Source organism: Phoxinus phoxinus (assembly GCF_949152265.1).
Source record: "Phoxinus phoxinus genome assembly, chromosome: 9".
NCBI lineage: Eukaryota > Metazoa > Chordata > Actinopteri > Cypriniformes > Leuciscidae > Phoxinus > Phoxinus phoxinus.
In genome coordinates this window covers 13,855,608-13,870,742 of record NC_136884.1, presented here as the reverse complement: position 1 = coordinate 13,870,742, position 15,135 = coordinate 13,855,608, and the positions used below count along the sequence as shown (strand labels likewise).

General features: G+C 35.6%; 1 protein-coding gene across 1 annotated transcript in view; it reads left to right on the top strand.

The window, feature by feature from the left end:
• Positions 1-6,181, top strand: part of ppp1r12a (protein phosphatase 1, regulatory subunit 12A) — a 57,505-nt gene extending 51,324 nt beyond the window's left edge. Inside the window, exons 24-28 of the mRNA XM_079622996.1 lie at positions 1,714-1,794; positions 1,849-1,915; positions 2,491-2,557; positions 2,649-2,739; positions 4,477-6,181. Of these exons, the coding sequence (XP_079479122.1) occupies positions 1,714-1,794; positions 1,849-1,915; positions 2,491-2,557; positions 2,649-2,739; positions 4,477-4,563 (393 nt within the window). The 3' untranslated portion in view covers positions 4,564-6,181. The remainder of the gene's footprint in view (positions 1-1,713; positions 1,795-1,848; positions 1,916-2,490; positions 2,558-2,648; positions 2,740-4,476) is intronic.
• The last annotated feature ends 8,954 nt before the right edge of the window (positions 6,182-15,135 follow it).

The following is a 15,135-nucleotide window of genomic DNA, read 5'->3' as shown; positions in this document are numbered from 1 at the left end:
GTCTTGTGTTGTCATCTCCAAATTATGGTAATTAATATGCTGTCGTTCTTGATAAGGGAACTTAAGACTCTATTTTTCGGAATAATGTTATGCGTACACTAGCATATCCACCTTGTTCCTCGCTCGATAGTGGGATTATCCTTTACATTTCTGGTCTCCAGTGTTTCTAGTCAAATTACCATGTTTTCCGAGCTGATAATGTAATGTTAAACCTGTGAAAATGGTTTTAAAAAAGCACATGGCTCATAGTACCATCACTTTACAGCGTCGCAGTGACGTCTTTTCTCAGTGCCTCACCCGTCAAAGTTTAATGTGTGTAGATGACACGAAGCTGCCTGAAGTTGGCTGCATTGAAAACAGATGGACACTCATATCCTACATACAGCTCCCGATTGGGTGAAGATGGGGGGTTTTGTCCTTAAATTGTTGAGAGTGCACATATACCTTTAATGGGGAGTATTTTAACTGAAGTGCTTCAAGCCATCCTCGTTTTCTCTTGTCAGTCTTTGGCATAAAATGCTAGGCATATGGTGCCATATACGGATATTCTTTTAAGATTTGCTGGTGCTCAAAACGCATACTTTCCAGAATTTCTTCAGTTTATTGCTGTTGTTGTGGTAACGGCACAGCTTAACTCTCATTTTAATTATTAGTAATGTTCAAAAAGTTTCTTTTAATTTATTCAGTTGTTGTTTTTTACTCCGTTTTAACAATGGGTTCCTATGGAGAACGGAACGGGACAGGATACAAATGGAAGTTAGCTCAGGAAAAAGGTGGATAGATGACCTCAAAACTAACCGACATGAACTAAAAGCTTCAAACTTTGATTTCTTCCTTTTTTTTATGGGGGTTTTACAGCTCGGTTATGTGACTGCGTGAGAATTGAGATTGTTGTTTCACTGTGTTCACTCATTCAGTTGCAGCTCATTTTAGCCGTACTGTAAATATTGCACATGTTCTCTCTATTCTAATGCCTCTATTCTGTGTTTGTATGTGTGGAAGGGTAGCCGATTTTTTTAAATCTTAAATTATGTGAGCGAGAAGTTTTCCAGGCCATGGATTTAATCTTTGTGACATGATGAATTTCTGTAGATTTCAGTATTTTAGCATTCCCCATTGAAACCCCACTTAAGTATGTGTGTATCTACCTGTACTTTAAGGGGACATTTCCCCCAGAATTGTGCTAAATCGGACAAAACCTAATTTGGGCACATCTGGGAAGGTCATCATTACTAAAATTGATATATACTGTATATTAACCTTTTTTCTTTTTTTTTTTACTGCAGAAGACCATTAAAATTTAAAAAAGACCTTTTTTTTTTCTTTTTTTTTTAAGGAAACAAATTAAAATAAGAAATATTATGTCAGCTAACATGTTGAATTTGACCTGTTTTAACTTTTGATTTTGTCTTTTTATATAATTTTAAGCTTAAGGTTCCTCTAGTCAGTCCCTACATCCTGGTTGAGAAGCAATAACCTATAGTGTTTATAATAATCTTTATTTAAAAAGTGGATTATTTAGAGATCAAATGTCCCATTTAGATAGCTATGTATGTGTGTGCGTGCACACGTGTCTGTTTTTTTTATTAGTTCTGTGATCCCATATTTTGTCACTTTTTGCACTGTTTAGTTTGCGTTTTTCCGCGTTTATTTTTGTCTGATGTCTGTCATCTCCTCTATCTCTTTCTCTGTCTGTATTTCTCCCTCTCGTAGAACCTTCCTCAGGTAAAGCAGGTGCAGTCTCTGCGCCAGTATAACGAGCGTTTGCAGGCAGAGAACAGGGCGCTGTCCCGCGTGCTCTCCAAACTCTCGCAGGGCTGCAGCCTCCTGCCCGCCGCAGACCTGTAGACCCGCCCCCACCTCCTCTTACACCCCTCCTCATGCTCCATTCAGCTCCGCCCACGCCCATATAAAGGCAGGTGCCAGCCTGTGTCTGAGCTGATGCTCCGCTCCCTCAGTGCTCTGCTTTTCTTAAATGGGGCTTTTTTTAATTATTCTTATTTTGTTTTATTATTCTTTTTTTTTTTTTTTACACCATGCAGTTATTGCTAATAAATTGCTATAAAGTACTGTTTTGGTATGTGCTTTAGAAACAAGAAAAAAAAAAGAGGAAATATTTTACATACTTTTTTATATATTAAAATTTGTCATTCATTACATAAACTAATTCTGCCAATTTTTTTATTTACAGATGCCATGTTTAATTTTTTTTATAAAATATATGAAATAGTAATATTTTTTAATACATTTTACAGTTTATGAATGACATTTTACAAATAACGTTTTGCTTTAATCTGAAAATTAGTATTTTAATTTAAAATAACATCTTCATGAATAACATGACATTGTATGTTGATATGAAAATAAATAATTTCGTTAAACGCAGCTCATATCCATCGCACAGTTCCGGCTATTTATAAACAGTTTTTAGTAATAAATTGTCCTGTTTTTTTTGTTTTTCTTTTTTTCTTTTTCTTTTTTTCTTTTTAGCCACTACCCTCGAATGTGTTGCTGTGAAGTGCAGTTCCTTTTGGATGACTCTGGCATCTTGCATGAGGTGCTTGACTGGTTTTTGTGAAACTGTTTCTCTGCTTTTTTTCATTTTTTTTTTATACTTTGGAGACCATTCCTTTTTCCCTCAATCCCAGATATTTTGATCCTGGAGCTGAACTGCCTGAGGCTAATCTAGATTGCATGGCTTCTGGAAACTCATGCATTTTAATCTACAGATTGTCCTTGGTAAATGCTTAAATTACATTGGAGCTATTCTTGCATATCTATGCGGTGTTATACAGAATGAGGAACTTTTGCCTATACTCTTACTTTGTTTTTGTCTAAGTCCTGTTTCTTTAAGTCTGTTTTGTGACTCATTTCAGCTTTTATGGACTGTTTTAATGCATTTTTGCAGTCTATAACTGCAGTACTCAAAGACTGTAAATCTCTCTCTCGGGAGGTATCATTGCACTGTTAAAATGTAATTTTAAATGGCAGGTTTATCTCAAGGAAGTTGTTTTTGTGTTCCTGGAAAACAGATCAATGTCTTTCCCTGGCACACACTTTTTTTTGCATTCCTTTCTTGTAATATTTCTCAAAAAAAGGATGTTCTGTAAATATTTACTCACCCTCATTTCGTTACAGACCTGTGACTTTCTTGTGTGGACTTTCAGTGCCCAGTTAGTAGACTAGTTAGTCTGACTTTTCCTTCTGCGGTCAAGAAAGTCCACCTGTCCATCTATGCGGTTTATGGTCAATAAAGGACAGTGAGAGTGAAATCTCAGTTAAAGATCTCCGTTTCAACACTGCAACCTGAAGACTGAAGCGGGCTGGGTATCAAGTAGCACTCAGTGTTGTGGTTTATACAGACACTTTGAGCCGCTCTTGTGTTCCAGCCGCTTTATTTATCCCGTCCAGTTTAGAACACACAAAGGAGCTCTCTGTGTGTGTGTGTAGAGAGAGAGAGGGCCTGAGCACTGTCCTCATCTTTACCATCTATCTGAGAGTGCATGGCTACAGTTTCCCATTGAACTGCAGTTGGTGTGTGTGTGCGCAAGTCTACGGTCCCTTTTCAACCCAAATGGTGCTGGTTCTAGTGCCAATGAATCTACAGACTTCTCTAGAATGTATATACAGCATGTAATGCTTTTGAAATTGCGATAATTTCTCAAATAGAAAGTGATTTTTATTTGGCAGTTACATTTACATTAAAACTCTTTACAGTTGGCAAGTTTGATCTTTGTGGATCGATTCAAATTGTCCTATTCAGTGAATCAGTTCAAAGCTCTCTGATTCAGCTACATCAATCATTTACATCACTGCATGGGATTGTGTGTGTGTGTGTGTGTGTATAGATATATATATATATATAGATATATATCTGTGTGTGTGTTTATAGCTATGTGTACTATGTATGTTTTATTAGTGCATTAAAATTAAATTCTGATATATATATATATATAGATAGATAGATGAAAATGATATTTTTTTTACATTTATTACAAACATAAAATAATCTTATCATTCATCATCATTTAGCTTATATGATTACTGTATTATAGTTCATTGCATCAGTCATTTTGAGTGCACTTGGCTACAGTGGCTGTTTGGTAACTTTTTTCTCGCCATTTTAGAGGTAATATAACACATTAAGATGCGTTTTGCATATCGTCAGAAAAAAACACAAATACTGAGATTTATCGCCTTTCCTGCAATTGACAGTACAGTGTTATTATTGGTTCTAGACCAGCAGGTTTGGAAGCCATTCCTAAGCCCCCCTCCCCCCCCCCCCCGATCAGGCACCATCACCATATCGGTGGAAAGGGGGGTTGTGTTGGATAGTAATTGCTGTTTGAAGGAAGGAAGGAAAGGAGGAAAAAAAAACATAGCTAACAGCGTCAGCGTCTAGAGACACGCGTCAACTACAAAACACTGGTTCTTGTCTGTGAATCTAACCCTCCCCTCTCCTGTTTTCTCTTCCAGACGCTACCAGACTTGAAAGCAGACAACCAGAGACTAAAGGACGAGAACGGAGCGCTGATCCGAGTCATAAGCAAGCTTTCCAAATAGAAAAGACCCTCCCCACATCCTCCGGCAGTAACGGTATTGCACATCTAGATATTAATACGAGACAACGGCGACAAGAAGGCTCCGTTTCTCAGTCCCCAGCTTTTCCCTCGCTTCTCCGCTCCACCTCACCACTCACACAGAACCACTGCGTTTACAGAACTAAGGAAAAGCGTTAGACGAGAGAATGGCATTGAACACTTTGCGGGCGGGGAAAGCCTCGAAAAACTATTTAACCAATAAGCCTTAGTTGTACATACGTCACTTGCATCAAATTTCTCTTGGCTGTCACAGAACACCTGATTTTATTTGTGCCACACTTTTTTTTTTTTTTTTTTGTGACCTATCTTTATTTTTTTTGTTGTTTTAGTTTTTTTGTTTAGTTTTTTTTGCTCCGCTCTTTAATCTTTCTTCCTGTATAGATGCGTCATGCAATGTGCAGCTCTCTCCTTCCATTTCCTCTTCCTGTCCTCATCATCGCGCTAGAAGTCCCGCCTCGTCCTCAGAGGCTCTGTCTCTCAGCAGAAGACTTCCCAGCATTCCACGATGTTGGCGCACGCTCCCGCACACTTCCTCCTCTCTCTCGCGGCCCGAGAGAGACGACGGACCCCCCCCCTGGCTTTACCGATTAGGTGGACCTTGTGAAATCGAAGCTTTCACTTATGTGCAATATATGCATTTCTTTCCTATACAAATGCTTTAAGAATGAGTCTGTCACTAGTAAATGTTCACTTTCCTCACCACTTTCGTGGCTCACCCCGGTTTCCTTCCCCCTCCCCCGACTTCTTTCTCTCGTTTCTTTGAGTTTGTAGTGTAGTCGTTGGTTTATATCCTGTACTCCTCACGTTGTTTTAGCAGGTACTGAGTGAAGTTGTATATACCTGTATGTATTGTTTGAGACCAGCACATGGCATGCGTTTATGGTTCCCTGTCTGTTACTATTGAAATATACCAACTCCAGAGGACAAAGTGTGTTTTAACTATTTCCTTCTTCTTTTATAGTCGAAAAAGTCATTGAATAACAATAGAGCCGCCCCCTTCAAGGGGAAAGGTGTTTTTCTTCTCAGTTTTAAGTGTTCACGTAAAATTGTGAGATAATAATATAATTGCTTCACTACATTTCACACATTTTATTCAGTATCTTTGGAAGAGTGCTGTTCTTTTTTTTTTTTTATATTTTACTTTTTTTCCCCCCATTTCCTTTTTTCTTTTTTTTTAAGCTGTAGTATTAGCCAAGGTGTTGTCACTAAAAAGATCCTAGATATCGCTAACCCAGTCCTTTTTACAATGTCTACATGCACTGTCAATGCCATGTCAGGAGTCTTGCTGTCTGGTGTAGCGAACTTTTGCCACCGCATCAGATGAAGTCCATGCATCGGAAACACGTTTTATGCATTTCAGTGGCCTTGTACTTAAAATACTGTAGTCGGGGAAAAAAAATGTCGCTGTAGTTGGACTGTCAGCTGTCTCCTCTTTGGTTTAGGTTTTTAATTTTTGTTTTGTTTTCTTTCCTTTTTAAATTTCCCATCATCTTGTAAAATAGATGTGTGGCTTCATCCGTGCAAGCTGTGCTGTGACTACCAACCACTGAGAGTTAATTAAAATAAACTTGTACATTGTAAAAATCTCTTTGCCGTTGTTGTCGTGTTTGTTTTTTCCTTAATACTATAAAGAAATGAGCGTGTTTAGTTGTGAGAACAAGGTTATTAGATGATATGCTTCTAAACCAATGTTAGTTCCACATCTCACGTTGTTGCTTTGACAAAAAAAAATCGTAGATATATCTACATATGATTTTAGGAATAATCTTTTAGCGTTACCGTAGCCCAATTTTTACTAATATTTAGTTGGATTATTGTTGTTGAATATTGATATTTCCCCTATTAATACCCAAACTACTTGAATGGTGAATGTCTAATTTAATTGATCAGGGATCTTATACTATTATTTTTTTATTAAATAATAATCGGATTACATAATAAAAAAAAAGGACCATACACGGATATATGAACTATTAATAGGTAACTATTAATTCAAAGACGCAAGACATAGAATGTAGGATCCATGAACAAGTCAATTATTCACTTGCATAATCTGTAAACCAAGATGCATGTTTTATAATTGATTTATAATATAATATATAATTATTCAATCAAACTTAATGGTTCATGGATCTTAATGCTAAACCTTTCTGTTTCTTTGAATGATCAACTTATTTTTTCACCTGTTGAATATTAGCTCATTATGTAAATAATCAAAATCCATTTGCAGGAGAAATTCAATTTATTGCAAATCAGATATCAATACAAAACTGTAATGAACCGCAGCTTCAGAAACACTAGATGGCGCCTGACTGAGCTCAGAATTAACAGGAAATGCAGGAAAAGTGTTGCTTTATTGTTTTTTTTTTTGTTTTTTTTCCTGATCTTACATTAGGCTTACATTTCTCTGTGAACCCTTCTAGTATATTTTGTTTGCTGCTTCCTCTGGGGCTTGAAGTTACCCAACATTCTCATGCAAAGACATTTTGTCCAAAGATAAAGCCAGATAAAAATGAAACATCTCAAATTAAAGGGTAGTTCCTCATCATTCAAAAAAAGAAGAAGAAAAAAGTATAACATTCTTCCATGCATAATTACATTTACAGTCAGTTTTGTTTGAATTGTCCCTTCAATTACTTTTAGCATTTCTCTCAATACCGCAATATCAAAGTCAGTTCCAGACTTCAAGACTGCATTGATAAATGTGCTTGGCTCTGAATGCTGCATGTTCTCATTGTGCCATGAAGAGCTCAAATAATGCCATAATGCTTTGAGGAGAAGAGGCTGAACGGGCAGTAATTACACATGGTCATGCAATGGAACTTTTTCTGTATTTTTTTCCATTCGAGTCCGCTTCATTCTTCTGTTTCTACCTCAAAGCTCACTGGTCTAATGGGATTCTTGACCAAAACTAATGTGGAAAATATCAGTTGGAGTGTTTCCCGGTTAAAAAAAAAAGCAGGATAAAAACACTAGAAACCCAGGCAATTATAGAAACAAATAGATTCAGTGCTTTCGGTTTTGGTGATTTTTTTGGTGATCAGTTGCAACCCTGGATGTCGCGTCATATTTCACACTTACACGAGTTGTGTGATTTCATATTCAAGTACACAAGGCTGTGGAAAAAGTAAATGTGAGCTTGTTATTGCTTGATTGAATTCAGAAGGGGGGAAATGTATCCGTCAAACCATGTCATGTAGGTATTGGCAAGTGAAATAAAGTATTACCATGAAGATATTCATCAATCACCCATGCTCTAATAATAAGGGAAAATATTGCTATGTTTGGAACAGATCACTACCATACTATTCCTGCATATTTTATTTCTGTATTTACAATGACTGAATAATTTCTTAATTCATTGTTTATTTACTCATACTGCGTTAACGTTCTTATTTGCATCTTTGCGTTATCAGTGTCATTGATTGGACGAACGCAGCACGTGACCTATTTACATAAAATCTCTAGCATTGCGCATCCTGCTGAATGTATTAGGCTAAATTTCTCCTGAATGGACTTTTCTGACTATAAAGGTAAGAATAAAACTCCAGCTGACGTGTTTTCCGTCACCATTTGACATTGTCCTCTCTCAAACTCTGAAACTATTGTTTATACAACGCAGTGTTTGTGTGACTACAAAGCACGTGAATATGACTCGTGAGGCACGCGATTGGTTGTCGGTAACATTCTAACACCGCTTCGTTTCACACTGTACAAGTTTGGCTCCTCAATGCAGGGTTAACACTGTGAAAGCACCATTTCTTTCCCCGGGGTTCTTTATACTTTTGTTTCTTTCTAACATACATCTATATTATAGCTACATCAACATGTATTCATTTAGCAGATGTTTTTATCCAAAATGATTTACAAATGAGGAACATCACAAACCTTGCCTCTCTGCTGCTGCCATTTGGTCACTTGCTCTTTTCTTCTTGGCCATTATCAGTTTTTGCAGGAAAAACAAATCCTACTGTGAACTGTATCTGTCAGGTGAGTGTCTGTGGAAAGATGATGTCATTCCTGTAGGTCTTGTGAATCCCTGACAACTACTACTTTCTATTGTTTTCTTTTATTAATATCAGGAGATGTGGGATTGATGTCTAAACAGAACTGCTCTTCATATATGAAATTAAAACCAGACAGTTTCTTAAATTCTTTTTTAATAATCATGTTATTGAGAATACAGTGTAAAAGAGATATCCTATCAGTGTTGTTTTAGGATTTCATTGATATACTTGGGTCTATAGTTTTTATTAATATTTTGAATTTATTTGTATTTATATATTTTCATTTTGAATTTTGTAATAAGGTGCAGTAATTTTTTGGTGTGTATTTTTCTTTATTTAAATGTTTTATGTCTATATATTTTTATTATTTTATTTATTTTATACTTAAACTAAAGGAAAATTAGAAACGTAAAATCAGTTTCAGTTACTTAAGTTAAAATTTATATCAAGTAACACTTTTTAAAATGGTTTTAGGTTTAGTTTTAGTCAATAACCCTGGTTCTAAATATGATGGGATTGATCAAGTTTATAGGATTATCAGGATTTTACCATAAACAAGGAAAATAATGAGTGTAATTGAACTGAATTGCAGATCACATAAAAGACATGCCACCATATTTACACTGGTCTTTATTTTATGTATATATGTATGTATTTATTTATTTATTTAATGTTTTTTTATTTCAATTTGGAGTTGTGTTTTTAAACGCAACAACAAAATGCTGAACAATGTACATAAATCAAATAAAATCTTATCCAATAAAATATGTGACACGTGCACAATCACTTCAACGGCATGTAACCATAATGTTGTGTGTGTGTGTGTGTGTGTGTGTGTGTGTGTGTGTGTGTGTTTCCTCTTACAGTAAATTGCTGTGTTTGTAGTTAGTGCCTAATGTGTAATATATTTGTGACTTTTGGAATTTACCTACTGATCATTCTAAATTTCCATGAGATTATCTGACTATAGCTAAACTTATTCAGGGCTTTCATGTGACTCTTATGACCCGGAATGTGGATAGTCAGGCGGTATGTTCAGTCACTCGAATCAGCATTCCCCAGAGCTGTACGGGTGTCTATACACGCTGTCAATTACCTCAGAAAATGATTTTGTCTCATCCCTCAGTTTGTAAATACAAGCAGAATTGTGTTTACAGCAGTGTGATTTCAATGGAGGTCTATGAGGCAAGACACTGCACAGGATAAACATTAAAGGGGTCATAAACTGCTTTTTTTTATTTTTTATTGTATAATGTTCTCTGAGGTCCACTTATAATGTTAGCAAGATTTTAACACATAAAACATCCTAATTTAGAAGTAATAGGCTATCTCTTTGACTTTCACGACGTTCAAGACTTGGAAGTAAATCATAGCCCACTGCTATGATTGGGCAACAGTTTCACATATTAAAATCATTTTCAATGTGTGTAAGTGTTTTGAAAAATTCCGATGTTTGAGTGGGAGTCTGATCCGGAATCACAACTAACCTACACCTCAAACAACAAGGGTACTCCAATCTGGACAGCTTAGTTAATAATCTTTATATGTAGGCCTATTCCTTATGTATTTGTGAGGTAGTATTGTGTATTTTATCACATTATGTCAGTGTTGAAACGAAAACACTATAACTATGTTTATCATGTTACATAGTTGAAAAAATTGCCAACTGTGAAACATTTATGTGTATACATGCTTTATAAGTCTTGGTTGTGGCAAATAAAGTTTAAGTACTTGAATTTACCGCAGTTATAGTTGACAGGATAACGTACGGTGTTTCGTGTAAACTAATTCTGTTGCGCTGTTGTTCTTATCATCGTTCGTCATTTTTAGTACAGTGAGTACATATCAAATGATCCATGACAAAGAAATAGTGACACATGGTAAAAACAGATCCAATGTAGTTGGGACTTTTTTTTTACGTCTGTGTCGAACTGTGTCAGTAAAATGAACGAAGTGGACACCGGAACCTCCTTAAATATAAAGTTCATTCACACTTCCTAATGTTATAATCACAAGGAAGGCGATGGAAAGACTGTGTTTTGGCACTGGAAAACGTCCTGTAATCCTCAAAGGAGGGCGGAGCTAAAGAGGCAATGATGTAGTAGACATTGATTCTTTTGTAGACGCGGCCTTTCGTTGCGCTATGACATCATAATGTGACAAAATCTGAAACGAGTCGTTTTGGGAGCTTGGTTTTAATAAAAGCTGTTTTTGAGTTTTGAAAACTTACAAGATATTTTTTATAGTACAATGACCTCATATGTCAATAGACCAAGGACAATTTGATTTCTCAGTTCATGACACCTTTAAAATACAGTGTTTTGAAAGTATCGCCACTTATCTTATAACATAATATGTGTAAACTAGTGTGAATCCCCAGATGATAGACAAAGTTCATGTGCCTTAAAGAACAATTTAGACATCTTTACAGCTCAAAATAAAACTATATTCAGTACAGAATTAACATCAGTGCTTTAAACCGTTCAGAATGTCTTTCTCTTGTAGCCATGCTATTTTTTTAAATGTTATTCCTGTGCAATGTGCTGCCTCATAGACTTGTAAAAGTGCAAAATTGCATAGCAAAATGATTTTCTGTGGTAAACACATCATGAACATTCCTGTAAAGGAACATTAGAGGCGTAATGTTGATTTCTACTAAAATAATATGATGTGTCCCTCCTTTAAAAAAGGGAGGCACATACAATGGAAGTAAACGGGGCAAGTCTGTAAACGTTAAAATACTTGGTACTTCAATACACAAAAACAAATTAATGACAATATGACGTGTGTGTGTGTGTGTGTGGGGGGGTAATCAACGTTATGCCACAAACACTGAACCTGGAATATTTATTTAATCTTCTTCATTTGCACTGTGACATTAAATGTCTTTCTTCAAAAGACAAGCATGTGAAGATGACTTATACCATGTCACTGTACAGTTGGTGGAGTTTTGTTTTGTGCAAGATGACGGTTATTGTTTTGCCTGAAGCGTTTAATCATTTCAGTTCGTGACTAATATATCACATGGTCCTCCCCAGAAGATCATAGTAGCATAGGCACATCAAGAACTCATCAAAAGAATCTCGAACAGACTTTCTTTAGTTTCAATGCTATGTTTTTGAGTCTTAATACTTGACATTAAGTGAGTTAAGAGTACAGCTGGTACTTTTTAACTGAAATCATTCCCGTGCCTCCGTTCAACCATGCTGACAATAGTTTAACATGCCAATTAAGGGACATCTGAGATGTTTGGGGACATAAAGTTACTCCTAGTGCTGCAAACTCAAATTAACTCATAGAAATGAACCGATGGGGTGCATTTCCCAAACGCAGCATTAGGTCGCAAGTTCGGTTCAATAATGACGGAGCTTGTGACCATCGTTGGGTTCGGGAAACGCACCCCTGACCGGTTAAATATGGGTGGCACATAGAACAATTGTAATGACCCATTTTGTCACCCCTCACCCATCTCAGCAGATGGCAGCGCACAGATGGCATGGTCATGGTCCACTTTTATTGGGCCGACAGGGGAAGTTACGGACAGGCCTGTGCTTTGTAATGATTACAAGGTTGTTGGGAGTTGCAATGACCAGAAGTTGCAATGATCATTAAGACAATGAACTATAAAAAAAGCTACACTGTAAAAAATTATATGATCAATAAGTTATGACAACATGTTTTTACATTGCTTTAACTTATCAAAAGCGTATCAATTTTAATTTTTTTAACAAGTTATATTATTCAACTTATGTTTTAAGTCAGTTTAATGTAATTTAAGTTGAAAGGACTTAAACATTCATTTTATGCACAAGTTGATTGTACTTAGCAATTTTTATTTTTTACAGTGTAACGGTTATATTTCAGTAAAGAAATATGAAGTTGAAACTGAGTAGTTAAACTCTGAGGGTTTTCACCTTTTTTAATAGTGTGATGTGACAAACTATTATTTAAAGCTACAGATATTCCCTCAAAATCTATTTTTATTATTATAAAAAAACTGTAAAAGAATCACAAAAATGCTGTTTCGAATTAATCATGTGACTCTGCAGGACAAGCAACATTTATTGTGTGATTGGTCAATGTCCAACAATATGCACTGATGCAAATTATCTCATGCTTTGTTCATTTTTTCATATTAAAACATGACATACAGTGGCCTCAACGTGTATTTGGACACTATTAGGAGTATAAAACAAAATATCAAACCAAGAATCATTCATTTGTAATGAATTATAGCACTTTTCAAGCAAACAATGATTAATTATTTAATTTAAATGTTATTTATTGGGTATTTATTTCTAATGCAATGACTCATTTTAAATGTGACTTAAGTCCAAAAGAGCCACTGTACCTTTCTTTTTTTCTTCTTCTTTTTTTCTTGTAAGTATTATAACTGTAATGCAGCAGAACTCAACCATATGAAGTCTTGTTTCCAATTCCATTAATGGCAGTTGTGGTTCCATTTACAACAAGGCAGAAATACAAGGAATATGAAAAAACCACCCTGATATGAAAATATATATAGCGTATAACTTTTTGATTGTTATATTAATCCTGTGTGATTTTCAGTTGAAATTGAAATGAACTCATGTCAGGGCACAGACAAATGTCCGTCATTCCGATGTTTCATAGACTGCAGTGTCCTTATTTCTAGTCTAAAATAATGGAATAAATGGGTTAAAGGGAACACAAATATGGTACAATTGACAATGAACCAGTTCCAAATTTTTTCTAATTTTTCTTTTTTTCTTTTCACTGCGGGATCCATAAAGGGACGAGTCAGTTCAAAGACAGTATCGTCACTGAAGGTGTGACTTCAATATCTCCTAAAAGGTCTCCTTCAGATAGACAGCATTCTCACCCGCAGCGAAGCAAACGTGTCAGACAGCTTTTTAAAAATACCTTGACTGATAAGAAAGCAAACTAAATTGAATTCCCAAAGTGGGAGACACTCTCCACTTATCTGCTCCTTTACAAAATGCATTTTAGGTATGCCAAGTGTAACTTTCTTAAAAGGGAAGTTTGTGCTGGAGCCCGAGTCAAAGAGTGAGTGACGGATGCGTGTTTGTGCTGCGACTGATTTGAGTTTCCACAAAGCTCACAGAAACATTCTAAAAATGCATTAGCCTGTACATCACAGGGTATTTATAGACCAGGCGCCTTATTGTTTCCCCTACAGATTTCTCCCAATTATCTCTGTCAGTGTGCACAGAGAAGAAAGATCTTAAATGAAAAGCTATTTTCTAAGGCTCTGTGGGCTTTAGGAGTAAATCAGCCATAACGTCTCTATGTAAACCTTCAGAGAACTAAAACATTCACCAGCTGTTTAAAAAGAATTCTTTACAAATTCAAGGACTAAATTCCTCGTTTGCCTCAGTGGCGTGATATATTGGATTGTATATAAGCTCGCTGTAAGGTTTGAGTGTATGACTCAGCACCGTTTACTCATCAAGTCCTTTTCTGCTAAAATAAACAACAAATTCCTCAGTTTAGTCTTGAGTTGTCTCAAATATGGCCTGTGGAGAGTACCTAAATCCTGATGGAATGCATTTCTTTAGGAATCAAAAGAATGTCTAAGGGACTTTTCCACAGTTGGGTCACAAAATGGGGCCCTGTTCATGGAGTCTTTTTAAAAAAAAATTCTCTTACTATCAAATAAAGTAAAACCGTAATATTGTGAAATATTGTTAATATTGTTATAATATTGTTAATTGAATTGAAAATGTTTTCTATTTGAATATATTTAAAAATGTAATTTATTCCTGCGATGGAATTTTCAGCATCATATGATAATTCAGAAATAATGCTGATTTGCGACTCAAGAAACAATATATATATGTATATGTATGTGTGTGTGTGTGTGTGTGTATATAAGCATATATATATATATCATGGTTTCTAGAAAAAAGAAAAGAAAAATATATATATTCTAGAATACATTTTTTCAGGATTCTTTGATGAATAGAAAGTTCAACAGCATTTATTTGAAATATGAATCTATTGTAACCATATCAATGTCTTTACTGTCACTTTTGACACGACCTCAAACTTTTGAACAGCATTGTATGGATGTCAATTTTTCCCTTTATGAGCAGAGAATACAATAAGCTTCTCATACTCCCATGTTTCATGCAAATACAGATGACAGGAACTATGGAGACATCTTTGCCCTTTTTTAGGGACATGATAAAGTCTGTAAAAAATAAACAAGACAATAACTTACATATGTTACACAACATACCCCCCTCAAAACGTTTCACAAGAACAAGGATTTTTTTTTTTTTTTTTTTTACTATCATAATGCATTCATTTTGAACAGCAGTATCCAGTTAGTGGCAATGTTAGACAATCTCTGATGTATAAGTACGTGTCGAATATTATGATATGCCAGTTCATGAACAATTTGATGATAGACTGTATGCAGAGATGACTCTATATCTATATGTTATCTAAGACATTGAGTTCCTTCATCTCTGAGAGTCTTCATGTCACAAACACATTTGAGCTCTGTACAAGAGTGACTCATG